At 39.9% G+C, this 26988-nt stretch overlaps 1 protein-coding gene across 17 annotated transcripts in view; it reads left to right on the top strand.

Annotated features, from left to right (window-relative positions):
- Nucleotides 1-26988, top strand: part of TPK1 (thiamin pyrophosphokinase 1) — a 305490-nt gene that overhangs the window by 165874 nt on the left and 112628 nt on the right. For 13 of the 17 annotated variants that reach the window (XM_068936022.1, XM_068936033.1, XM_068936034.1 and 10 more), the window contains one exon: nucleotides 14603-14698. The exons of the other annotated variants lie outside the window; for them this stretch is intronic. In XM_068936022.1, the coding sequence (XP_068792123.1) occupies nucleotides 14603-14698 (96 nt within the window). The remainder of the gene's footprint in view (nucleotides 1-14602; nucleotides 14699-26988) is intronic. 17 annotated transcript variants of the gene reach the window in all.

Raw genomic sequence — 26988 nt, 5'->3', positions numbered from 1 at the left:
GCCAGGACTGTTTTCCAAGGTATATTTCTATAGTTGTCTGCTTCTTGCTTCCCAAATTCCCCATATATATATATATATATATGTGTGTGTGTGTGTGTGTGTGTGTGTGTGTGTGTGTGTGTGTGTGTGTGTATATGTATGTATGTATGTATGTATGTATATATACACACACACATACACATACATACCTACCTACATACATACATATATACACATACACATATATATATATTCTTTGTCTCTCCTCTTCCATGTCTTCAGCAAGAAATAGTTGGATCTTGCAAGGTATAGTTGTTGGGCCCTCAAATCTGAAAAGGGTCTTTCAGAGAGTGTAAAATTCTCCTATAGGCCAGACTAGGAAGCTGTGCTTTTATATCGGTATAATATGAATGACAGAACGTGATTGAATTACCAGAGGCCAGAGGTACTGATTTTTAGGTAAAGTAACTGTGCTTTGTCACTTCAAAGGACTTGGAGAAAGTGATATGTTTTACTGAAGTAAAAGGAGCTCTTGCTCTTTGGTTATTCCAGCTCAACAGGAAGAGAAAGCTCTGTGTTGCATCAGGCGAAGTATGGAAATTTGTGGAGTTCTCATTGCAGGAAGTGATTCTGATGGAAGATGCTGAAGAAATCGCACAAGCCAATCTGTTTAGATTCCAAGATGAGTTACAGATTGATAGAAGTTAAGAAAAAATGTGGCTTGAAGCTGAATGTTAGATTATGTAAGTGAAAGAGAACAACCCTCCTCACTATATCTCCCTTCAATTTAATTTTTACAGAGATGCTTTTTTGAGAGTATAAAACAACAAGTTTGAGGAAATGCAACCCTATGCAACTTCATCAAGCATCCTAACATTGACTAATAACAGCAATCTGTCATACAAACATATCAAAATAATTGGCTGTGCCTCATTGGTAATGTTGATCAGACTGCATGGTGGTACCTTCTGTCACCAAAATGATGTACAGTAAGTGTGCAGATGTTATTTACAGTGACCTACTAATTCTTCTTGAATGAGGGACTATATTTCTTCTTACCTGTGATAATCTTAGCTCTTTTTAAACTGAGCTCCGTTCACTCTCAACCAAATTATTTGGAAAAATAAGTAGTTAATTAAAATGTCTGGTACTATAGGTCTGTCTGAAGCCTAGCATTAGCATAGTTTTGGCTGAGCTTGCTAGCAATGAAGGAAAACATTCCTACTGTCAAAAGGAGAAATGTTATGCGGTCTGTTGCAAAACATACAGAACAGAGCGTTTTCCCTTTATGGGATAAGCTTAGGTAAGTATGTGGTAGTTCTCTTCCCCCTGCATTATAACAATCTAGCCAAATTGTTTACTTGCTTTATATTCATTTGAATGATCACACTGTTTTTCTTCAATGAATGCATTAAAAACAATGTATTTTACATTTTGGTAGACTGCATTCAGATACCAGTTTTAGTAGGTGACTGTCACATTCAGAACACTATGTGATTGAAAGCTGTAGTTTTGAATTTCATTTGCATTGCATGCACAAAAAAGTTGGAAAGAATTAAAGTATCTAGGGAATAAAAGTACTGACTTCTTGTAAAATATTTAGCAGTGTAAGAGAGTAATTCTTAAAGTTTATGTGAAGAAAAAGTATTAAATAACAGTATCATCTTTCACTTAGTGCTAATATAATTTGATAGGTAGCAAAACTTTTGCTTTAAATCTGTTGCAAAACACATTTCCACTATGAATCTCCAATGTGTTTCATAAATGAAAAAAATAGGCAAATGACATAACTTCCTCTGCTTTGGAATTTTTATTTTTGCTTGAGGCATTCTGTAATTCTAGAGACCTTATTTTTTGAGCTTCCAAGGGATGCAGAAACTTTGATGGTGACTAGAATGAGGATGCAGAATAGATGACAACTGATATGCTTTTATGCTAACTTCTCTTTCTGGAAAAGTCAAGGTGGAGAAATTATATGTTTTAGTAATTTTAGCATAGAGAAAGAACAAATGTTTAGGCAGGGCTGCCTTTAAAAATTGTGGAGGAATTAAGTTTGCCTTGTTTGTCTGATTGTGGCTACATTACATGTTGGTATCGCTTTGATTCTCAGCGTCATATAGACTACCTCATGAATGCTTATTCACCTATTTCGGCAATGCACATTAGAAGTATTAATTTGTTAGATACTTATAGGCCAGGATGGAGAGAGGCCACAACCAAGGTCTATGTAGGTAGGTGCGGAACACCCACAGAAGGTGGGAAATACTTAGCGCCTGAATCTGCCTGAGGAGCTGCACGCTGGTGGCTTGCCCAGGAGATTCTCATGCTCCCATCATTGATCAAACCCTTGTTTGAGGAATGCTGCCACAGTGCCTTCATTGCAAGACACTTTATTTTTGAACGTTTTGGCTGTGGATTGTAAAACTGAAGACTGGAGGTGACTAATTTGCAATGAATAGTAAAACTAGGGCAGTCTCCAGATGCCATGGGTGGACACCTCATAATTATACAGAAATGGAGTGAAAGGTGTGGGGGAGCTGTTATTTGTTTAAGGGAAAACTATTGAGAGTCAGAATGTACTGGAATCTGTTGACATTTAGAATATGAGCTACAACTTTAAAAGCAAAACCTCTCATCGCAAATGAATTTTGTGGCAGAATTCAGGTATAGAACTGCAGTCCCATTATGTAACTAAAAGCACAAAAAGTTCATGCACAAAAATGAAAAGTTCTCTCTGTAGAGAAATGCTGCTTTGTATATCACATGTATTACACGTATATACCACATATATTGCTTGTACATTGCTTTTAATTTTCTGTTTCCTGTCTCTGGGTGCTAGGGATTGTGAAACGTGCCTTTAAAGAAAGATTAGGAAAGAGATGTGGTGTTGGGCATTGCATGGAGTAGGGGTATACAGGTACCTAACGTCTACATGCAAGGGGGATGTGGATGAATAAAGGAATGCTTAGTGAATATAAGGAGAAACCCCCAGTGGGATCTGTTATGCTGTGGTACAGTTTTCCACTGTAAAGAAGCAAAACCACTGTAGTTTGAAAAATTTTTTAATTAAGCTGGACACAGCACTTGAGAGTATACTGTAGAAAACCCTTCCCCTTAAAAAGATGGACAGGATGACTGAAAAGGTCAGGTTAATCTCCCTGTTTTATGATCCAATTAGTGTATTAATCACCTTCTCACAGAAAATCCAGCCCTGGAAAACACTAAGAAAGTGTTTTCTTTGCTAGTCTTCTCATACCTTCAGAAATGCCTGATGGACCTTTAATAGAATAGTTTAAAGGGCAGTCACTGCTACTCATTATTGCTTGAAACTGCTTTGCAAGGAGAGGCGTTTCAGTGGTAAAGTAAGGTCTGGCATTGATTTGTTGGTAGGGCTGTACCGTGCCTTGCTCGGTGTGCGTGTAGCCTCCTTAGCTATGAGCTAGCCCATTGGTCTTCCAGGAGCAGTGGCAGTGTTTAGGTCTGCTTAGGCCGCAAAACCCATCAGCGAAGACACAGAGGTTCTCAGGTAGAGATCGTAGGCTGAGCTTTGTTGCAACATGTACACAGCAAGCTTGTACGCTAAAGGTTGGTTATATCCACGCAGTATCCACACGTCAGCAAAATTTGTGATACACACCTGTAGATCTACTTCAGACTCAAGGAAGATTCAGTCAAAATAACCAAGGCAGGTTAAGGAATTGTATGATTTTCCTCCCCACCCCCCAGCCCCCCCCCCGAAAGTGCCCCTAGAAAATCTGCAAATACAGCCCTACTAGCCCTGCTGAACTTCTGACATTTCCTCACACAGATTTTTGAAGATGTAAGCTTTTTTTTTAGATCTCTGATAAAAAATGCAGGAGCGGACCTTGATTTTTTTTTTCTTTTTTTTTTTCTTTTTAACAGCACTAGTTTAAAATAGAAGATGGATAGAGTGAAGGGAGGTGAAAAAGGAGAAGCACCCAGATGTGACTGTGTTAAAATAGGGCATTATGGAAAAATGATATTGTGCCTTACTATCTAAATGACTGTCAAGTCAGGTTCATATAGCAGTTGAGTTAACCTGTACAATTGATGAGACGTTCAAAGCACAGTAGGATGCTCTGGAGCCTGATGCTTTGTCTCAACAGCAGTCAAGGGAAGGACTTGTCTTGCTTCCTCGAGACACAGCCTCCATAAGGCCACTTTGCCCTCAAGTGTGTACCCAGCTCCCACCGAAACTTGCTTTTGTATCTTAAGGCAGTATGCAACCTGACTTTTTTGCTGTATTTAATTCCTGCAAACAAGCTACAACTCTTTGTATAAATGACCTTAATTTGCAGCTTGAATTATGAATGTGCTCTGCCTGATCCATTGCCCTTTGTCAACAACAGATGTGCGGGGCCAAAGTCTGTTCTCAGTCATGTTGGTGGAGAGCAGAGGGTCTGATCTTCCACACAGCTGTCTTGTTCAGGGTAATTCACTTCAGAGATACACCAGAACATTAAGGGAGATCAGACTGGTCCATGCTGTCTCGTGACAGACATGCCCTATAAAATATAACCTATTCAGTCAACTACGACTAGTCATAGTTAGCAGAGTAGTTAGTGGAATGGGATCTGAATAGATCCTGTTAGATTAAGAAGATGACTGCATTGTGTCTTTTTTATAGTGTCTGTATGAATTGTAGGGTGATAACTTGCCAAGGACCACAGCTACCTGTAAGAAGAGCTAGGCATGGCATAGGTAGGCTTCAGAAAACACTATAGCTATTGAGAGGAAAAGAACATCCTACTGGGAGAGACCGAGGGAACGGTAATGCAAAATCTCTTACTGGAAAGCTCTTAAGTTGCTTGAAAGAGCCATTGCGGTTAGTTGGCTACCCGTTATTTATTTTGTTTAATTTGATGTTTGTCAGCTGTTCAAGGCTTGATTGAAATGCAAGTTTTTTTCAATATATAGTAAATTTTCCTGAGCTTTCCCTTATGTCTGTCCAAATGTCAGCATGTCAGTTACTCCTGTTCAGAGGTCGCAAATGATTTGGTGATCTTTTGTGGAATAGAATTGTAAAGCTAGGCTTGTTTTGTGTGTGTGTGTGTGTGTATTTTTTAAGAAATTTTTGTTGTTATCTTTGCAGTATCACTTGTTGAAATACAGAGCAATTTAACTTAATTTTCATTTGAATTTGGAAAACCTGTTTACTTTGGTTTACACAAAGAGTAGGCATCTGAAAAAAATCTGTTCAATATTTATAATTCTCAGACCCATCAAAGTTCAGGTCAGAGCAAAACACTAGCTAAATAAATAGCAATGATGTGTGCTTTGACTTTGACATCCTTTACAACATTGGTACCTCAGATGTTGGCATCTGTTTAAGCACAGGCTGGGTACTTTCCTCAGATTATATCCTGAAAAGTAACGTCTTTTATCTGTGTTTGCTTTTTGCCTGTAGTTAGTGTGTAATATGTGTGGAATGTTTAATATCAGAGCATTAACTTCGCTCTGAATTACTGTTCCTGGCGTCCTAGAAGCAGATAAACAGGATGTAGACTTTCTGATACAACAGTAATGGGAGATACCAAGTTTTCAGCACTGTAAACCCAGCACCTTTCTCAGTCACCAGCACATACTGGAAATGTTGTCCCAGATGATCTGCCGAGATAATCCAATGGAGACAACCAGAGATTTAAATTAGACGTTCCTTCATGGAGGAAGAATAAATATGACTGGAAAGAAGGTTACAAAACTAGAGGAGGAGGGAAAGAGGCTGGGCACTTTGTTTAAAGTGTTGAACATAAAAACTGACTTACTAAATAGGACCAATGATGTGTCTAGTCTGTCATTCTCCTTTAGACCTATATAAAATGATCCTGAAACGATGGAATATTCTAAACAATCACTAATCTGCCACTCTAAACACTAGAATAATCTCCCACTACAGGAAGTTTCTGCTGTTCCTTCTGACAAACAGCTTTTATGCTGAGGCTGAGAGGTTTTAGAAAGCTCTCGGGCAGAACAATAACAAGGGAAAAAATGAGTATTATCTAGCCATGTCCCTATGCAAGTTAGAAGTTAATACAGAAATTTAAAGCAAGAGGCTGTTTAGAAAAGAAAACTAAGAAGCAATGGGAAGTAATCAACGCCTTTCCTGAAGGACCAGGCTTGGGACTAATCTCTTGCTGTTTTCATTAATACCACAGTACAAAAAAGAAGAATGAGCTAATGAATTGTATCGCTAGCACAAATTTGGGAGGTTTTATCCATACATAGGAGGATATTTCTCCATTCAATTTGCTGTCTTTAGGTAATTAAACTATTTGAATCCCTTTGTACTCCTTTTGTACCTGTAGACAGGTTTCCCTCCCCCCCCCCGAAATACCATTTTTGTGAACATTTGGGGCTTAGACTCGATTAATTCAGTCCAGTGATCAACATCTGAGTTGCAACTCTACTCTTACAAACCAAATTCTTTTCAGAGCAATTACTTACATCTGAAACTAAGGAAATACTGTTAGATATTAGCTAAGGAACAAGAATCCTCCCATGTAAATCCTGTCTGAGTATGAGAGAGAGCTAAGCTGTACTGACCATGGTATATTTTAATATGCCTAATGATTAGAATCGTCTTGCAGAGTGTTTTATGCCTTCCGGTTCAACATCCCTTTTGCTACATTCTTTGCACTTCCGTAGTAAGAGTGCTGTTGGGTTCTTGGCTGCTGGCAAGAGATCATATAGAGATAGCTTTTAGGAGAACTAAAATTTGCCAGCCCAAACCCTCGAAAAAACCGCAATATAAGCCTTGATGTTGTGTTCCTCGCTTTTCGTACCTTCGGATGAATCTTGAGAATTGCTAATCAGTCTGGAGAGTGAAGTCAGTTTGAATACAGTGTCTGCCTGTTAACTTTAGTTCTTTAGAGCCTTTGTCTTCCCACGTGATAGAAAGCAAAAGCTGTTAACCTAGAGCCCTTTTAATTAAAAAAAAAGTTATTGAAGTTATTGGGAGGTTACTGTGCATAAGTTGTTGTGGGATTTGAAACTCAGACAGTCTTGCTCGCTCTCCCCTAGCTCATAAAGGATAACCCAAATTGAATTTTGAGGAATACTTCATTTCCCATTTCTTCGGCTTTGCGGAACACAGGATTTGTGGCTGGGCTAGCTTGCTTTTTTTTTTCTGCTTTATTTCAGGAAAGTGCTTGGCTCCCATTTGTATTACGGAATTGGTGTTGAGGGCCAAAGATAAGTATGAGTTCTAGGTAATTGTTAGTTTACACTTGCACACTTCTCTATGTCTGAGCATAATTACAGTGTTTTAGAGACATTACAGATCTTTCTGTCTCAGTGCAAAATGCGGTCAAGTCCACAAAAAGGACTCTCATTGACATCCCTGGGTAGTGGCTTAAGCCGACCATGATGAGTAGCACGTGTTCCCTTCTGTCAGAGACTGCTTCTATTCTAGCACTCTGATTTCCCTTACCTGAGTTATGTCTTCTCTTCATACATAAATGCACACATCTATAACAGTAATTTCTATTTACTAAATTTTCTATTTATCTTTCCAAGAAAAGCAAGGTAGTGTAATCAGTCCTATTATGAGGTTAGGATCCAAAAGGGCCTAATCAGCTTGGTAGACAAAAGATTTTCACAGCAGTGATTATAGAGCGAGTCTGACCGTCAATTAAAACTACTCTCTCTGAACCTGTGCTTTTCAGACAAGGAAGGGCACATAAGGGAAATTTCAGAGAAGATCCAAAAATAGCAGGTGGCTGTCACTGCTGCGCTGTGCTCAGTTTTAATCATCAGGATGGAAAAATAGTACGTCTGGGTTGCGCAGGGATGTGCAAATCTAGGTTTACTGTTTAATGCCAGAAATAGGTAGGGAGAGATTTGCGTTGCGTGTATGAGACACACAACTCCTGACAGGCCCTTCTACCGTAGTTGTCCCACACAACATTCTTACCTTTCCTCTTGGTTATTTAAAAGTCTTAAAAGACTTTGGCAGTCTTCTGATAAAGGTGTTGTAATGATGTATATTTTATTATGCTTTCTGACCTGTGGATGGACATCTAATGTGTTTGTTTCCATTCACCAAGCAATATTTGCTTAATAAATCAAAAGAATTTTCTCCAGTACAGACAATCACTGCAAATTTATCCAGCAAATATAATGTCCAGTTGTGCTGTTTGGTGTTTTGATTTTTTTTTGAGTTTTTGGGGAGATTTATTGGGGTGTGATTTGAGTTTTTTTGATTGATGTTGGTTATTGTCTTTGGTTTCTGCTTTTCAGTTTGTTATAGGTAGCAAATAAGGCTTTGTTTGATACTGGTCTGTGTGGACACAGACACAGAGACTCATATTTTGTTCATTTCAAGTAATTCTCTCCGTTTCGTGAACAGCAGACCTTTTCTTTTCTTTTCTTTTCTTTTCTTTTCCTTTCTTTTCCTTTCTTTTCTTTTCTTTTCTTTTCTTTTCTTTTCTTTTCTTTTCTTTTCTTTTCTTTTCTTTTCTTTTTTCTTTTTGAAAGGGGGCAACCTAGTTAATGCAGAACTCTTTCATTGCTGCTGTCTCAATGTCAAATAAGTGGTATAAAAAAGCTGTCCTCCATCAGAAGCCACATGCTGCCTCATTAAAAACAAAAAGAGGAAACATTTTATTTACTTTGAAAAAGACCGTATCAAAATAGAAATGGGGGAAGGGAGGAGAAGCTGCAGCTGTTGCAGTCAAAGTTTCAACTTCAGAGCTCTTTTTTTTAAGGCTTGTCAAATTTGACAAGTTCATGTAGCTTTTGGTTTGTGGAGAGGTGCATATATTTACATATATTTACTGATTTCGTTTCATGTCACCAGACAATACTTGTTTAATAAATCGAGTGATGTTATGTAGTTAGAAAGACGTGATGGTCAAAAGCTGACATCCTGCGTTCGTTTTTTAATGATGAGGCTTTCACTTGAGTATGGTCTTCAGTTATTTGGCTTCTAGTGCGTGCACTTTGTCATGATTAGTAAATTGCTTTAGTTAATCTTAGTGGCAGTGTCACTTAATGTGCAATTGGGCAAGTCAAATCATCAGCCACCCCAGAGCAAAGGGCCGAGCAGTCTGTAGAGTATTACCTTTGCATTGATGCCAAACATTTAGCCAACGTTTGAGTCAAAAAAATGGAAGAAAAACGTATTTTGCTTAATTATATATTTTTTGCCATTTAAATATCCTAAATCAATTTCACCAATTGCACTCATTTGTTTTGTTTGCTAAAATAAAATTCAAAAGGCAATTCATATAGTTAAACTGATTCAAAAGGAAACTCTTCAATAGTTATTGTTCAGCACTATCTGAAATTCTCAAAATGCAAAAGGGTTTGATTGGTTGATGAATTTCCTGCTGGTTTGTAGTTCGTACAGATTAACTAGCTCCGTGGTTTAGTCTGCACCATGGTTTTGGTCCCGCCTTACTAAATCAGTCTCCACTGACTTAGAGCCTATGGGAATGTATGCATTTTTTAGCTACTCAAGCTAAATGTTCTCTTTCTCTCTCTCTTTTTCCCTTTTTCCAATCCTATCTTTTAAAACATTTTCAAAAATCTCGTGAGGCATTTTAATCTGCCCTCACTCTACCCCATGCTAGACTTCCATTCTAGGAGTTACTTTGGATCATTCATAAAGCACTTGGACTAAAATAGAGACAACTATTTTCACGGGGTAACTGTCATCCCTGGAGGGAAGGTTTCCAAGACTGTTTTTTTCTGGTTGAATGCCTTGGTGTCACAGTGCCATCCCCCTAATACTAATGAAGTGATAGAGCATAACAACTCTCATCTGTTAAACTTGTCTGATTTGCATCCATGTGTCTACCTCCTTGGCTAGGCCTGGCCCAAGACCCAAAGTCAGACCCATTCCCTGTTTTTACGTTCTGTCCATTGATGCCTCCTCAAGAGTAGCGCTTTGTTTGGATCCGTATGTGTTTTTCCTACAACTGTTTTTCAGTATCAGCTACAGTGAATGCAATACAGACTGTTAATACTTATGTGTGTATTTGGATATGAAAATGTTTTGGGGTTCAAAATACTCAACTGACTAGAGCTAATATCTGAATAATAGGGAGGCTTTGGGTCATTATCCAAATGGGCAAAGATGGAGAAAGACTCCAGAGGGGCAAAATGACTGAAATTCCCTGGGACTAGAAATTGGCATTGAAAAGAAGAGAGATGCTCTTTCCTGCTAATTGACCTCTTCAGGCTTTCTGAAGTGAAAACATTGCATATTGCATACCCATGTAGTGCACATAAGGGAAGTGTGTTAGGAGAGCCTGCAGTACATGGCGTATGAAAAAAGGCTGATAGAAATTGTTTTGTTCAGCCTCCAGAAGAGGTGGTGAACTGGGGATTGCTGTCTTCAACTAGCTAATGGGAGGGTATAGAGAAAACAGCGCCAGACTCATCTTAAAGGTACCCAGGGATTGGAAAAGAGGCAATGATCACAGCCAGAAGCACAGGATATCCTAATTCGACACTGGGAGAAAAAAATTCACCATGAGAGTGGTCAAGCACTGTAGCAGGTCACCCAGAGAAGCTGAGAAATCTCCAACCTGGGAGGTACTCAGACTGGACTGGACAGAGCCCTGAGCAGCCTGACCTAATCTAGACCTACTTTGAGCAGTGGGTTGGATCTGATGACTTTCAGAGGTCCCTTCCAGTGGAGATTATTCTGTGAATCTATAGCTGTTACTTAATAGGTCTGCAAAGTTTTGGGATTGACTGGGTGCATTACTCTTCTGGCTGTTTAGAGGGCAGGTGAGTTTGAGGGAGTGTATTTAGAAATACAGCTTAACCTTGACAGTGTCTTTAAACTTTGCTATTTAACTGTGCTGTGGTTTTGAGAGGCTCTATAAAATGTCTCCCCTCTTCTCTTTTAACTTCCAGCTAGGTGTTTTTGCTGTGTCTGCCAGTAACACTATACATAAGTGCATCTGTGTTGAGACTGCTACCTCAGAGTTGAGCCACAGTCCAGCAGGAATTGTTAAACGCAAGCTGAACTGATGTCAGTGGTGCATTCGGTGAGCACAGCAGGATACGTGCTTCAAAAGAGAGACTCGAATGACTTGCCGTAGTAGGATCTTGGAGGTAGAGTGCAGATTAGGATATATTCTATCCTAATTATATTCTCATGTTCATAGTGATTAGAGAAAGAACAAACATGACTTTCTTTTAATAAGAGATTAATAAGGACATGGGAGAGTGGACATTTGCACACTGCTTTCTTCAAACACACAACATGCTGTGATGCATAATATTTCTAGAAATGGGAGAAGCACTGAGCTGTTCAGATTGACATTTCAGTGCCTGTCTGATTTCAGTGTCTGTCTGAAATATAGGGTTCAATAATCCTATTATGTGTGTCTGGCACACTCCTCCTCCTTTAGCAATGAGCTTCCTGTAACTGCTATAATGAGACAGAACAGCCAAAGCCTAATTCTGTGGTGCCTCATCCTATCATTCAGCAAAGTTATATCGTCATCAGATGCAATCTATTGTTTTCTTTCCTGCTGTGTGGTATTGATTTTTCTAACCTTTCTTAATGTTAAATTTGCTTGGCTTTTTAACTTTCTTACCAAAGGTTAATGCTATTGAGTTGAGCAGATATCTATAAAACTACAAGCTATTATTGCCTATCTTGCAATTATTATAGTGTCCTTTGATTAAATCCTGGCTGCACTGATAAGCTCTGTGTCTTGAAGATTTTTCTGTCATTTGTGAATAATATAGGGAATGTTGACAAGAACTGTAGTTGAATTGCTGCCCAATACTGTGAGAAATAGTGGTTTAAAATATTAGATTTGATATTTCGGGAGCAACAGATTTATCTAAAAACCTCTTGCCATCAATGAATATAAACTGGACAGGCATTCTAGCAAGGTCACGAAGCAGAGGCAGGAAGGTCCAAGTGCTCCTGCCTGTCCTCTTTCCCTGTGTGTTCTGCACAGGCCAGCTTCTTTAGCATCGTGGCAACAGGAACAGAGCCAGTAATGGCTATCAATTCCAGAACTGCTGATCTGTTTGTCGTGGAAAGGGAATGAGGTATCACAGTTTAATTTGAACGATCTGGTGGCTTTAACAGTGATGATCTGTCAACGTTTTTCAGTATGATCTACAGTGGGACTTGCATAAAGTGTCAAAGCTGCAGTGAGTGAACAGTTTCAGGCTACTGCTGTTAAGTTAGGTTTGATTTTTTGCTGCTCCTCTCACAGTATCATCGTAGTATCAATCTCACAGGTGCAGTAACCTGCCTTTAATGAATAGGCATCTGTCAGCCCATTTATAAGTTTAGAAGATCTGATTTCTGTGGTCTTTGAGGCCTTTTATTGTAAATATGCATGAAAGACTCTGGTAGGCTTGAAAGTAGAGTGCCTGTAGTATGAGGATTTTAAGGTGTGATGCATCACAGCTGTCTTCAGGAGCTGTGGTAGGTCACTTACGATGCCCTCCAGCCACCACATTGAAGCTGTCTCTCCTCAGCAGTGCCTTGCAGTTGCCATGAGATATTTCTTTCTCATGCAAGAACATCTTGAGAAGCTAGGCAAGGGCTAACCTCAAGCGAAATGCTGTTAACAGTAGAAAGCATGAAATACAAGCTGTTGTAGATCCTCACTTAAAAAACCCCAGATAGCTGAATAAGTTCAGACTTCCCTGGGTGGAATGCAGAACTGCAGTCTACCTATGGTTGCCAAAAGCTACCTATCCAAGGAGGAGGAGATCAGGGTTGCTGGCGATTGCGGGAAGGAATATTTCAAAAGTGCTGAGGGGGGTTTAAATCTATTATTTATAAATCGGTACCTATAAACCACTCACTTTGCCAGCACTGTGGAGCCAAGGACTGGTCCTGGCACAAGATGAAAGACCACCCTTCTTTACTGTTAATTTAGGAGCTAGTAACTCAGGATTTTTTTCTCCTCACGTGCTCAGTAGTAGCTGTCCTTGTCACCGATTTAGTCTTCATCTGTCATGGTCTCTTGCTGTTTAAAGGCTGATTGTGAAAGACTGAGGAGGTTCTGTTTATCTGTAGTTTCTCACAACTTGGTCTGTTTTGCCGCTATTAGGCAAAATAACGAATTAACGAATTTCCTTCAGTAGTTTTCAGGCCTCTCCATCCCTACACTTTTCTTGGGCTCCCTTCGTGTTTCAGGCTGGCCCTACAGAACACACGTTCATTGCAGACTCCGAATGGCTTGTGCCCCTCCTCCCTCTGCAAATTGTATGTTTTAACTATGGCTGGTGAAAAGAGGAATGGAGACCAGGCAACTCTTCAAATCACCTGACGCTTAGCACTGACTTAAGGTCTCCAGCTGCATTTTCCCTAGCCTCTTCATGGTGGCAGCTGCAAGGGAAGTCATTGATTGCATGTGTTGATGCAGGTATATCATGCAGGCCTGCTACTACTACTTGAAAATGCATTTAGAGCAGTATCAGGTACCGGAAAGGCTGCAACTTTACTTGTGACCAGTTTTCCTTTCAGAAGATTTTGAGGAGGAAGAAGGTTTACAATAAAACGGATGACATTATCTCCTCTCTTACCTCTTGCTCTTCATATATATCCTCTACTGCATGACAATTTTGTTTTTTCTATATGCATTCTGGCTGTGCAAGGGAGCATTTCGGTGATAATGTACATCTTCCAATTGGAGGCTCATATCTTGATGCTTGCAATCCACTAAATGCTATCCACATGCTGATCCGGGAAGGCCTACTTTCTATATCTTATTTTAATCATTAAGGTAGAGGCAGCTTGAAAGTTGGAGGGCTTTTTTGATTTAACAGAATAATGTAGCTTATACACATATACACACATACAAAAACTCTATAGTTGATGGTTTTTTTCGTATCAGTTGTTACTGTGTATTACAGGAACATAAAATATGTCAGATAAAGACAAAGCTAGGAAGCTTTTACGGGGACCTTGAAGTAGTAGGAAAGGGAACCTCTAAATCCAGCTTGTGTGGTTCTTACTGTAATTTACAATGCTGCATGGATATTTTTTATCCTTGAAACCTCTTTGCATGGTGACTTTATGTGGTAGATGTACTTCACTTTTGCTTACTCAGCTCTTTATCAGAGGCTTAGAAATTGCTTCATCTCTGAGCTAAGAAGTCTAAACTGCCTTTCTCCACTTTAGCATGCTCTCATTCATATTACCGCACCACAAAGAAGGCTGTTATCACGTCACTGCAAATTAACTAACACAACTTTACTGGTTCCAGGAAGCTTGACATCTTTGAATCATGTTTCAATACATACAGCAAAAATGTAGTAACTGTAGAACCAGACAATCATTTTCCTAGAACCTGATCCCAGAAGTTACTCATCAGAGCTCTACATATAAGAATTTGTCAGTCCAGCGGAGGAGCGTTGTAGAACGTACTTATCCAAACCGACGAATGTACTTTTAGGTTTGGGAGATCTAATCCTGTGCCCGTCTCACATCAGTTTCTTAATAACTTGTTCAGCTAGGACTTAGGGTCTTTAGGCTTCCTAAGCATAATAGTCTTTTACTTAGTTCTGCATCTCCATGCGGAGACTTTAAGAATTGTTAACTGCAAAAGTTCTTGAAATTGAAAGGTGGCAGATATTTTATTTTCTCTCTATTCTATTGCTTCTTCACTAGGGATGTGAGTTCATAGAGACCATGGATCAGAACTTCACAGACTTCACCAAGTGCCTTCAGATACTTCAAAAAAAGATAGAAAAGAAGGGTCTCCAGGTAAAAGCACCACATCTTTGTCTCTGCTTGTTAATGATTACTCTTCTTTTTAATGTACTTAGGTTTATGTTTTACCTTTGCACTGAAATAAAACATAATTTTCTGTGGCCTTGCTGTTCTGAGGTTTTGCCACGTTTAGAGCACACCTTGTAAACACTGATGCTTCTGCTAAAAGGAATTGCCTAGTGTGCCAAATTAAAAACATAGGCTTTGTTAAAAGGCAGCCTATATTGATTTCTGTTAATGAACTAGCCAAAGTGCTGCAGAGCTGTTGTGGCTGATGTTCAAAGCGAGTCCCACTTTGGCACATAAATACGTTTTCAAGTCTTGGCACACTGAGCCTTGATGTTCATCTCTCCTTCTTCTCCTCTCCCAAAGGTGAGATGGGATGGGGGGGGGGAGGGGGATCTTACCCTGCCAACAATACATATGGTAAGCCACCTCCTTCTGCAAAAGGTTCACCTGGAATCAAGGGGAACCTTTGCAGAGCAAGCAGTGGACTCAACTTAAAAGGAGCCATATGGAGTTTTCAACTGTTCATTTCATTGGAAAGGTAGAGGAGGCAGCATCCCCCTCCCTTTTCATACTTTGGTTTTGGGAGCCAAAATTTATTGGGCAGGGGAATTTTTGATATTATGAATCAGTGGCATATGTGCTCTTGTCATTGCTGTCTTTTCCTCCCGGTAGAGCCTTCCCTTCCTAGGGGACGAACTCTGTCTGAAGAGTTGAGTCTCTCCTCTCTACATCTGGGTGAAAGGAGTTGAGAGGAAGCATTTGCTGATGATGATTTGAGAGGAAGCATTAAGCACTCTTAACAACAGTGAGGGCGAGAGCCTTGCAAGAAAACAAAGACAGCAGCACAAGATATAAGGAGGTGTGTAAACCTCCTCCTTTCCCATTTTCACCGTAGCAGGATAGGAAAGTTGACTGAATTCTTCAGATGACTTGCTCTCCCATAAGGCAGCAAGAGTTGGAAGTGCCTTTGTCCTCTCCTCCTTCCAGACAAATACATAATTAACCAGTTTTTGCTTAAGCTCTTTTGAAATGTCTTAATCTCTAAAGGTGTTGTATGTCCATAGGAAACTTCAGAGTGCTATCCCACAGTACCCATCTTCATTTGCTTCCCTTCTCTCCACCCTGAATATATATTGTTTTTTTCAGTTTTCTTCCCCATCAATATAGACAAAGATGGGAGGACTTCTCTATATCACACCTCTCTCACATGTCTGGCTGTGAGCCACAAGCTCTTTATATGGTAGTTTGGGGGCAGAAGGGGGAAATGGAGTTGGCTTTCCCCTTTTCCCTTTCTGCAGTTTGTCATCACAAGAGCACACATGGCTGTCTTGCTGTCTAGGATAGGAATGATAACGACTGTCATTGGAACAGCTGAGCCAACTATGCCTAGGATGTGTTTTGACCATGATAAGTAAGGTATTTCCCCTCTTGAAAGAATTACACTTAGAATAACAAAGGACTTGAATGTTTCCTGGCTTCGTTTCATTATCAAATCCCACCTGTTGCTATAGAGGGATTTTTTTAAGATATCACAAGAGATTTTTGCAATGAATAATTAAAATGAGAGCAGTGGGAACCTGACATCTGCAGATGTGTTTCAAGAATGAGTAGCCTGTTCATAAATTTTTGAATTCTTTGATTTCTCTCCTAGGTAAAGCCATGTGTTAAGTTGGGTAAAGGATATTGCATTCTAATCCCTGATGAATACAAGCCTAAGTGTAATTGCAGTAATTCTGTGGATTTCATGCCAATGCACTAAACCTAAGATTTCAGTTCAGTTATATTTTCATGCTGTTACATGTAATAAGTACTTGGGGGTACCTGCTTTAAATGCAGTCTGATATTTTCAGAGGTACAAAAACCAAAACAGATATGTTTTCTGTAAACATAAGTACCATATTTATTAAATGCTAGTTGTTTCTTGCTTGTGATGTCTGTTCCATAAAACATAGTAAGATACCATCAGCTGATTCATGCAGGCTAGCTAAAAGATACATTTCTGTTTTCACTCTCCTGCTTTTTTGGACATAAGGGGTTTCAAGAAGTTGCTTATTCAGCTTAAGCAAATGATATCAGAAGAGTAAGCAAATAGAATCCAAAGCTGTATCATGACTGCATAAAGTATTAATTTTGGTTCAAATTTGCCCCCTGTTCAGAAGCACTAAATGTAATTCATTAGGAGGAGGTTCGGCGATGCTTTTATACATCCCAGCGATGCTTAGCTTGCTGCCTGGTGCCCTGATAACACAGAGATTTTGAGCACTTGCAACATTTACTGGCTTTAGTTTATGGATGAAACCACTTTACTCTTCTGAAAATTTAGCCCCTTTTAACACCTAAATCTGTATTTAAGTTTCTAATTTTAGGCATATTCATTGAAAACATTTTGGCATAACAGAGGTCAGGTGATTGGAAAACAGGCTGTTGATGAAGACACAGAATTAAAACGTTTGAAGAGAGAAGAAAGCTGCCATTTAATCCTGTGGTCACCTAGGAAGTACATGCAATAGAGGAGAAAGGAAGGTACAGGGTCTGAACACCTGAAGGGAAGAGAGAAGGATTTCTTCACTTGCATTTCCATTTTTGGCCTTTAAACTTGCGTGTTGCTATGTGGATTTTTTTTTCTTCAGAACAAATATCATTAAAACTTGTCTTTTAACTGAGAGTATTAATTAGGTGGAAGATGTCTTCCATGGTTCCAGGAAAAATAAATTATGTCTGCAAGTTTGATTTTTACCTTCTCTGTCTGGCTGATCCAGAGGACTAGTCAAAGAGGAATGTGTCAAAGAGACACTACAAATCTGTTCCTCTGTGATTTACAGTTGAAATTTCTAAGCAAGGAAAGTATTCCTTTAGTATCTTAAAAATATTTTGATTTTATGATCATGCTGTGTGATCATCCTCGTTCTGGGTAGCAATATGTTAAGTTAGGAAATTAATTAGACTCCATGTGTACTCTCATTCTATAATCTTGTGACATAGTTTGCTTGGATGAAATTCAACTTTGAGGAGCCAAAGTATTTGAAAGAGGTGTTCCTCTGTTGGTGAGAGAATAAATTATTCCTTATCTGCTTCACTGGAAGATAAACTTCTACTCTTATCTGTCAGTCACCTCAGTGGAAGTCCTATAAGGGAGGTTTTGAGAGCACTTGAAAGCATGGGGCAATATTTTGTTCCAAAGGAATTAAGTTTATGCAGTCCTTTTTGCCATCTCTTTACACCTCCATCCTCCTCCTCCTCTTCCTTCTTGCTCACCCAAATAGCTTTTGAATAAATAACTTTTACACAGAGCAATAGAGTTCTGCAAAATGATTATGTCCTAGGGATTTCTTCGATGTGGTCACCTGACTGGGAGTAAAGGTGAGACAGATGTTCAGTGCCCCCAACTGCAGTGCTGCAAAGTTAGTTTGTATCTTACTGATTGCTGGAGAATCCAGTTTGGGCAGAGGCCTTGGAAATGCCTCTAGCACAGAGAAAGGTGCAATTAGAATTGATAGTCAACAATGAGAGACAAATCTGGGAGAAGCTTACTGAACTGCTTGTTTGATAACAACAGTAATTCTGTCTTCTAGAAAAAAATGCTGAGTTCACAATTGCTTTTCCCGAAAGTCTTAAAGAGAAATTGTTAGGATGGGTTCTGAATCCTAAGGGTCATTGTTTTCTGGTTTACATTGCTTACTGTGGTATCACATTTTGCTTGCCTAGCCAAATCATGTGGAAAGCAGTAGTGGGGTCATTTTGTGTTTTCTAAGCCACATAATGACATATATTTGTAAATGCATGCAGCAGCGAATGTTAGAATAAGCAGTACCCTTTAGTTTTGTAATCTAGAGTCAGCGCTTATTTTCCCTCCTCACAGCCCTAATTCATTTGTGAATTGAATTGTATTGGGTAGGTGAAGGAGTGAAGTACCACCACCAGAAGTTTGGTTTCCTGAAGTTTGTTTCCAGCTTCAAGGCTGTTAGGTATTCCTCTTTCTCCTTCTGCATGACTGCGAGTATGTATGTATGAACATGCATGTACACACACATATGTATGTATAAACAGATAAATTTTCTGGCAGTATGCCTTCTTGGTCCTGCGTGATGCTTTTTTATGTCTTTAAAGCTCTATCTTCATTACTGGCATGTGTTTCATTTATATTGTTTATGATCTGTTGAACACTTAGATGTGCATATTTTGCTTTGCTACTTTAATCGCTATGTTATCTTTTGTGCAGGAATCTGAGTGCTTTCCTTCCTTCAGTACAAGACCTTCAAGTAAACTTATTTACAGTAATTTCTCTTCCGTATTACTTTCTGGTCTTAATTTTCTCTCCTCTAACACAAGCTATTTCAAGAAACATTTCAAACTTGAAGAATGATAGGCTTGCTTATAGTATTGCTCATTTGGAGATCAGTATATCTTGCATTAAAAGGGAAGATTATCTCCATTTTGCAGATCAGAAAGCAGAAGTACAGAAGTGCCTTGTCCAGGGTCCCAGCATGCAAGTGGTACACTTGGGAATGATCCTTCAACTTCCCAATCCTAAATCAAATGTTCTTTCTGTAATACTGTCCCTAGTCTGACTCATAGGCAGCTCATAGCAGCTTACTCCAGTTAAAGTGTAACTCTGTTTATAAATTAAAGAACTTCAAGGAGAATCCTCATAACACAATAGTAGATTTAAGCCATTATCTGTCTCAGAGTTACAAACTGTGCTGTCTTTAACTGTTTCATCTAAAATATCATGTAGTCTTAAAACTGAGCTCTGGGACTTTTCATTTAACTTTATTATCTTCTCTGCTTAAAAAAAGTTACAGCAGCTCGTTTGCTCGTATGGGCTGCAAATATAAAAAATTAATTTTACTGAAACTTATATGCCTTCCAGTGCTTTAATATTAGTGTGTTTAAATTGATAAAAGCATCAGTGCCAATATGATAAGGCCATCCAGAGTTCCACACTTGCCTGTTGCGATGCCTGTCAAGCCCATATTTCAACCAGCTTGTCTGTGAGGATTATGGGAGACAGTGTCAAAAGCCTTACAAAAGTCAAAGTAAACAACATCCACTGCTCTCCCCTCATCCAGCAAGCCAGTCATCTCCTCTTAGAAGGCTATCAGGTTGGTTAAGCACAATTTCCTCCTTGTAAATCCATGCTGACTACTCCTGATGACCTTCTTGTCCTTCACGTGTCTGGAAATGGTATTCAGGATTAGTTGCTCCATCACCTTCCCAGGGATCGAGGTGAGGCTGACCAGCCTGTAGTTCCCCAGATCCTCCCTCTTGCCCTTCTTGAAGATAAGGGTGACATTTGCTCTCTTCCAGTCCTCAGGAATGATTGCCATGACCTTTCAAAGATATTTCAGAGTAGCCTTGCAACGACATTGGCCAGCTCCCTCTGCACTCGTGGTTGCATCCCATCAGGGCCCATGGACTTGTGTATGTCCAGGTTGCTTAAGTGTTCCCTAACCTGATCTTCCTCCACCAAGGGTACGTCTTCCTTGCTCCAGGCTTCCCCTCTGGTCTCAGGGGGCTGGCATTCCTGCAGGCCAGTTTTACCAGTAAAGGCTGAGGTGAAGAAGGCATTCAGTACTTCTGCCATGCTTTGTCACCAGGGCCCCTGTTCCATTTAGCAGCAGGCCCACATGTTCCCTAGCCTTCCTTTGCTGGTTTTGTACTTGTGGAATTCTTTCTTGTTGACGTGCATGTTCCTTGCCAGTTTTAACTTCAGGTGGACTTTAGCTCTCCTAACCCTGTCTCTGCATGCTTGGACTGACCGTGTCTGTATTCTTCCTGGGTCACCTGTCCCTGCTTCCACCTCCTGTACACTTCCTTTTTGCTTTTGAGTTTAGTCAGGAGCTCGTTGTTCATCCATGCAGGCCTCCTGCTGCCTTTGCTTGTTTTTCTGCTTGTTGGGATGAACCATTCTTGAGCTTGGAGGAGGTGATCCTTGAATATCAATCAGTTCTCTTGGACCCCTCTTCCCTCCAGGGCTGTATCCCATGTGATTCTTCCAAGCAGATCCCCATAGTTTGCTCTCTTGAAATCCAGGGCTGTGATCCTGCTCTTTGCCCTACTTGTTCCTTGCAGGATCCTGAGCTCCACCTCTTGTGATCGCTGCAGCCGAGGCAGCACCCGACATTTACGTCTGCAATCGGTTCTTTCTTGTTTGTAAGTGTGAGGTCCAGCAGAATGTCACCCCTCATCAGCTCTTTGATAACCTGTGTTAGGAAGTTGTCATCATTGCGCTCCAGAAACCTCCTGGATTGCCTGTACCCTGCTATGTTGTCCCTCCACCAGATGTCAGGGTGGTTCCCCATGAGAACCAGGGCCTGTGAGTGTGAGGCTTTTTCCAGTTGTCTGTAGAAGGCTTCCTGATCAAGTGGTCTGTACCTACTTCAATTTCACCACGTTGGTCAAAGCCAACACACTTGAAACTTTCCAGGTCTCCCCTGACAGTATTGTTGGTGCCCCCTTGGAAGAGCAGCAGGGCTAACAGTCTGAGAGCCAGACAAGGCTCAACAGCCTCTCCACAACATCCGGAGTGTGAGCCCCGAAGAAGTAGCATGCCTCCCTACATGGCAGGGCCCATCTGCAGGTGGGAACCTCCATCCCCCACAGCAGAGAATGTCCCACTGCTAACCCTGACTGCTTCCTGCTGGTGCTCCTAAGTGGCTGAGGCTCTGGCAGCACAGATTCTCCAGCTGAGTGTTCTCAGCTCCTTATCAGCTACAAGGGGAGTGAAACTGTTCCATAGTTGCTCCACAGCTTTGGAATTCCTTACTTGTTGAACAGTTTTTGACACAAAGAACAATCCCCTGTAGAAGGGGCAAAATTATTAAAAGTGCCTGGCTCTGTGTGGCTTAGCTTTGGTTTTACCTGTCAGTTGAAGTTATTTCCGATGTGACGTTTTTGTAACAGTAAATATGTCAGCCTCAAATCATGACTGAATTGAAATTTTGCTGATTGCATTTGTGTTTGGAAATTTCATCCAGAAATGTTATTGATTTACATTTATGAAAACTTTAGGGTATTCAAAACAGAAGTGGGAATGGTTGTTAAAGGGAAGCCTAGGACTGGGGACAAGTTAGCAGGATTTGGGAGCAGGGAGGGAATCAACTGCCAAAAATGAGAGGAGAGAAAATTTGGAAGATAACAAATCTGGCATGGAGCTGATTGTGAAGCTTTTCCCTTGGACACTGAAGTTTTTGACTGTATCTCAAAGTTCCATGTAGGAGAAGGTATAAGAGTAAACTGATTCAGATTTTGTGGCACCATATCTAAGATAGTTTGCTGCTGCTAGTTGGGTTTTTCTTCTTAATGCTTCACTGGAGGAGCAGGGAAAGTGCAAATGAGATGTGTTGTAGGAGAAGTTAAATTTATGTAATGAAAAGGTTACTGTACTGTCAAGTGCTGTATCAAAAGATTCTCTAAAATTAGTAGTAGTAATCTACTTAATAAGATTTTCATGCCTGAATCAACTGGATCTAAAGTATTTTCTGTTTAATTCCCGCTTCTAAAAGGTACATTTCTTAATAGCTGCCAGCAGGAGTAAATCCTTTTTATAGGGTATACAGGCATATCCTTCAGTGCTGATTAAGATTCAAGTCCACCTTCAAAGAATGCAGTATATAACTCATCCTTCCTACTGTGGAATTATTATAAGACTTCCCTTTTTAGAAGTATGGCAAGGTGCATTTCTTGTAACAAAAAGCATCAGAACTTCCCAGTTCCCAGAGAGAAACACCCTAATCTCACATGAAGGGAGCATGCTGTCTATGTATGTGTGCCACTATAGCTGTGGACATCAAGGTGCACTGAGTATCTTAGGAATCTCTGTTAGAAAAATTTCCTTTTCAAATAGGAAATTTGTCTAAAAGAACAGTGCTTCATGCACTGCGAAATTTTAGTATATAATCTTTGTATACTTTATTGGTGCTTGCATTTGGTCTGTGAAGATAAAAAGAAAGGCAGAGGCAGTTAGGGTGAGATTTTTCTAGAGACTGTGTTGACTTTTTCTTCTTATTTGAAAAAAATCAAAATAAACACCAGATCAAACTTTGCGTGTGGGGCGGGGGGAGGAGGAGAATGTGAAAAAACAAGGTTTATTTGGGCACTTAGCGGATGGAGATCAAGGGATACCATTGTTAACAAGACTGTTGAATCTATTAGGGAAGCCAAGGTTTCATTCTGTTATCGTAGTCAAGAGGTAAATATATTTGAAATAGAAAATAGGAAATTACTACAGGGGGCTGATTATTGTTCTCTTTCTAACTACCAGTTTTGCCCTATTTATAATTACTTTTGATTGGAGAAGTAATTTTTTTTTCTTACCAAATATTTAATTAATCCAGGCCGTTGTGCCTCACACAGCTTATTCAACTTCCCTGAAAATAGCTGTTGCTGGTATAAGTCTCTCCATGCTAGGAAAGTGGTTGAGCTACATTAATACGCCTTTATTCTCAAAACAGTGTTGCACTTGTGTTGATAGAGTCTTGGAGACAGATCTTGTAGCAGGAAATCTTGGAACAGCCATGGGTTTTGACACCACAAAATTCTCTAGAGATTGAAGACCAAGACTCAGTTTGTTGTCTGAGATTTTCTTAAATTACTTGAGAGGATATTTTTCTGCTTGTGACGTGAATGCTGTGGTGTTTAGGAAACGTGCTCTTCTATAATGAAGAGTATTTTTATAAAAATCTGTTCAGTTAGTAGGATGTAATTTTATCTTTCTAATTAAGCACTTTAAGAAAGATTGTACTAGTACAGCAAATTTTAACTGCAGATTGTAATAACCAATACATCTTTTACATCTAAAATGTGATTTCTTACTCTTAAACTGAGATGCTTGTTAGGAGTGAATGATGGTCTTGTGGCTCTCAGTGAGATAGTTTTAAAAATACCTTTAGCAGTTTTCCACATCCATAAGTGTAGAAAAATTGACTTTAGAGAAAACAGTTGCACGAACTTCATAAACAGCAGTGATCTGGTTCCTCAGCCAGTAAGTGAATCAACAGATTAACCCTTCTCCGTGGCTTCTTTTTGCTATCGTGTTTAAGGAAACTTATTTAACCTAAATAGTGCATCTAAGAACTCTTATTTACAGGTTTTGTTTTCTGTTTTTATCGTGAAACTTTTCCCCATTTTGTAGCAGGGAATGAGCCTTTGAGCAGTTAAGAGAAAAAGTGAAACTGTAAGGTTAGTCAAATCTTTTGAAGCTTTTTGGGATGTTTCTCTCTCTCTCTTTTTTTTCCTTATTTAAAAAAAGAGTATTGAAGAGGGAGGGAAAGGAGGGGAAGAATGTAGTGGGGTTGTTGCAAAGAGAAAGTGAATTGATGATGCTACATAGAAACAGCTTAGCCTGTAGTCCTGAAGCCTCACTGTCTTCTGCAACCCTTTGCCTTAGCCATGTTCAAGAATGGGGAGGTCTTAAAGAAATTTAGCTCTTCACAAATGTTATGAAGATGAGGCAGCCTGGTAAGTCTAGTGAGGCGCTTATTATTATAAGCCACTATGAGAAGGGCGATAGCATGAGGTCTATCTCAGTGAGACAGAGATTGAAGAATGTTCGTGGCAGAGGTGCGCTGGAAACTGAGGTTTACTGAAGTTCTTCTGCTCATGCTGTTCTTTTTTTCATCAGTTACCTTTTAATTTAATTGCCAGTGCTGAGGAGGAGACTCAGGGGATGGTCTTTCCAACTTACTTAAAGAACTATTGACCTTCCTATTTAAACAACTGAACAACTAAGCACTAAGCAGTTAAAGATCAGTATTTTTGCAAATCAAATGTAAGTATAAAATGTTTAGAACCTCACAAATTGCTCCACTTTAAAGAAATCGTGATACGTTTTTCTTTAAGTGTGTGGTTTTATTTATGTGGTCTAGAGGACAGTGTGGAAAAATAAAATAGATTCTGTAATGGATTTATGCTGACGTTATTCAAGTTACATTTAGCTTACCTGCTAGAAAAACTGAATGTGCTCTGAAAAAGAAACATTGGCATCCAAGATCCTAACCTACCTCCTTCAATATTAGACTATCTCCAGCCTCTTAGAAACAAGAGTATAAATTAAGGCCTTCTTCCTGCAAGTCTTTATACCTGTCAAAAAAAGCTGTACTGCCCAAGTATTCAGTGAAATCATTCAGAAGAGGAACCATTTGCAGTATAGGACCTGAGAGACATGGGAAGAATTTTGTCTTTAGTTTCAGATCTTGTATCTATCCCTTGAGTCTAATACCACAGGCTATTATCCCCTTGTTCATCATGAAGATTAATGTTCAGACCAGTTGCAGATATTACTGCTCTGTTGGGACCTGTCAGGAGATCTTTAGACCTGTATGAACCCAAGTTTAAACTTTTTAAATAGCAGAGCTGATGTCTCTTCCTAGTTGGACACAAATGCCTCTTTCACCATTATCTCCACTGCAATGTTACTGTAAGAGAGCAAGAATGCAGTATAGCACAGCATTATTTATGGTGCCTCTTAGGCAAACTTCATTGCCGAAGGTTAAAATATGCAGGGAGAGAGCCTGAGCCTAGCCAGCCTGAACCATGAACTGTTACTCAGATGAAGTAAAAGAAGTGTCACTCTTAAGTGGAAATTTCTTTTTCTGTATTTTGTACAGATTTTTTTACCCTTATAAATGTTTATTTCTTCCCTTAACATTTTGGCCTACATGTAGTATTACAGAATGGAAATAAAAATAGGCAGAAACTATATTAAAAAAGAAGATTCATTTGATTGAAAAGACTACATGAAAAAATCTCGTCTGTCTATAGCGTTCAAGTTGGCTTTCTTTATTCATACAGCTGTAGACCCCTGGGGGCTGCTGGCAGAGCATTTCATGTAACAACCTTGTTCTACAGAATACCTATTCAGCTGATTCAAAATATCACGCGTTTGTTTAGCTCTCCTTTGTTAACTTTCCAAGGATCCTGGATCCGTGTGTCTGATCAGGAGCTGAAAGGAAAAAAACGAAGGAGGTGTGATGCGAAATGAAAGGGAGCTTTGTGGTGGAGAGATAAAAGAAGGCTGTAACAGAAGGATCTTACGTTGGCCTCAGCCTTCTAGAGAAGTGAAAATAATAATAGGTGAGTTAAGAGATGAGGGTTATTGGTTGGACTAAAGTAGAGACTGTAAAGGAGGATCTTTTTTTCACCAGGTTCTGAAATGAAAGAGAAGTTGTCAGGGCTTACGAAGGTGTGTGAAGGCACATGTTTTTGTTGAGCTGTGCTGGGATATGTCCTGTTTGTGGGCTAGTAGGCAGATTTTAAAGCGTGTCTGTGACCCATAAGGTACTGAATAGACAGGGACCTTCCTCTGCAAGAATGTCTCTCCGCCAGCATGCGACAGCAGGAGCCATGGTCCAGGCAAGGGCTGGGGGTCTGGATCCCATGGGGGGCTTTTAAGGAGAGCCTTGGCGGCAAAGAGTTCCTTCCCTGTGCAGTGCTCTTCTTGCCCGCGGGACTGGCTTATCCTTTGGCGCAGGCTGTAAACGGGGTGCGGTGGAGAAGTGAGGGAGGGCAGGTGAGAGCGGTGGCGGTTCATGGTTCTGCGTGCAGGGAGGCAGTTGATGTTAGCTGTGTCGACCTGCGGACTTCATGGCAAGATGGCACCGTGCTGGAGTGAGGGAAGGGCTGTGCTGGAGGACGTTCATTTTGTAGCTGCTGGTGACTGTGTTTTCAAATGTAGACCAAGTGCACTCAGGTGTGGAGGTGCTTTCTGATCCTAATCTGAATGAAAATAGGCAGCAGTATTAAATAAAAGCGTAAATTCAGTGGCATGAGTTGCTACCCCTGTTTCCATAGCTTTTTTCTTTTTTTTTCTGACAGCCTGTAACAGCTCAGTTTCTCTTCTCTCCTCCATCAAAAAACATTGTCATTATTTCTTTTTCATTAGTACAGGCTTCCATTTAGCTATGATTCATTGGCCATGGATTAAATTTTAAAATAGCTAGTGCTGGGAGCACCAGCAGGGAGAGTTTTCAACAAGATGTCAAGAACTACTTATATCCTTTGTTTGTCATTGCTCTTTGTGCTGGTAAAAAACAAACGTGAAACTGCAGGCCTATAGCATAGTCTTTAGTTGCTCATTGTGTCTTCACTGGTAGCTGAGTAGCTGTGAAAAACTTACTCTACTATTACTGTCTTATGTCAGATCATTTGTTTTTACTTGTGTTTGCTCCATTTTTTTCCCTTCTAATCTTTGCAGGATCTGCTTTCTTTAGATTAGAGCATCAAACTATCCGACCACAGAATTTCATTATTTAGTTCAGGCCTCCATGCAGCATGAG

This window comes from Struthio camelus, chromosome 2 (assembly GCF_040807025.1).
Source record: "Struthio camelus isolate bStrCam1 chromosome 2, bStrCam1.hap1, whole genome shotgun sequence".
Classification (NCBI taxonomy): domain Eukaryota; kingdom Metazoa; phylum Chordata; class Aves; order Struthioniformes; family Struthionidae; genus Struthio; species Struthio camelus.
Note: the sequence above shows the minus strand (reverse complement) of the source record. Positions and strands in the feature narration are given on the sequence as shown.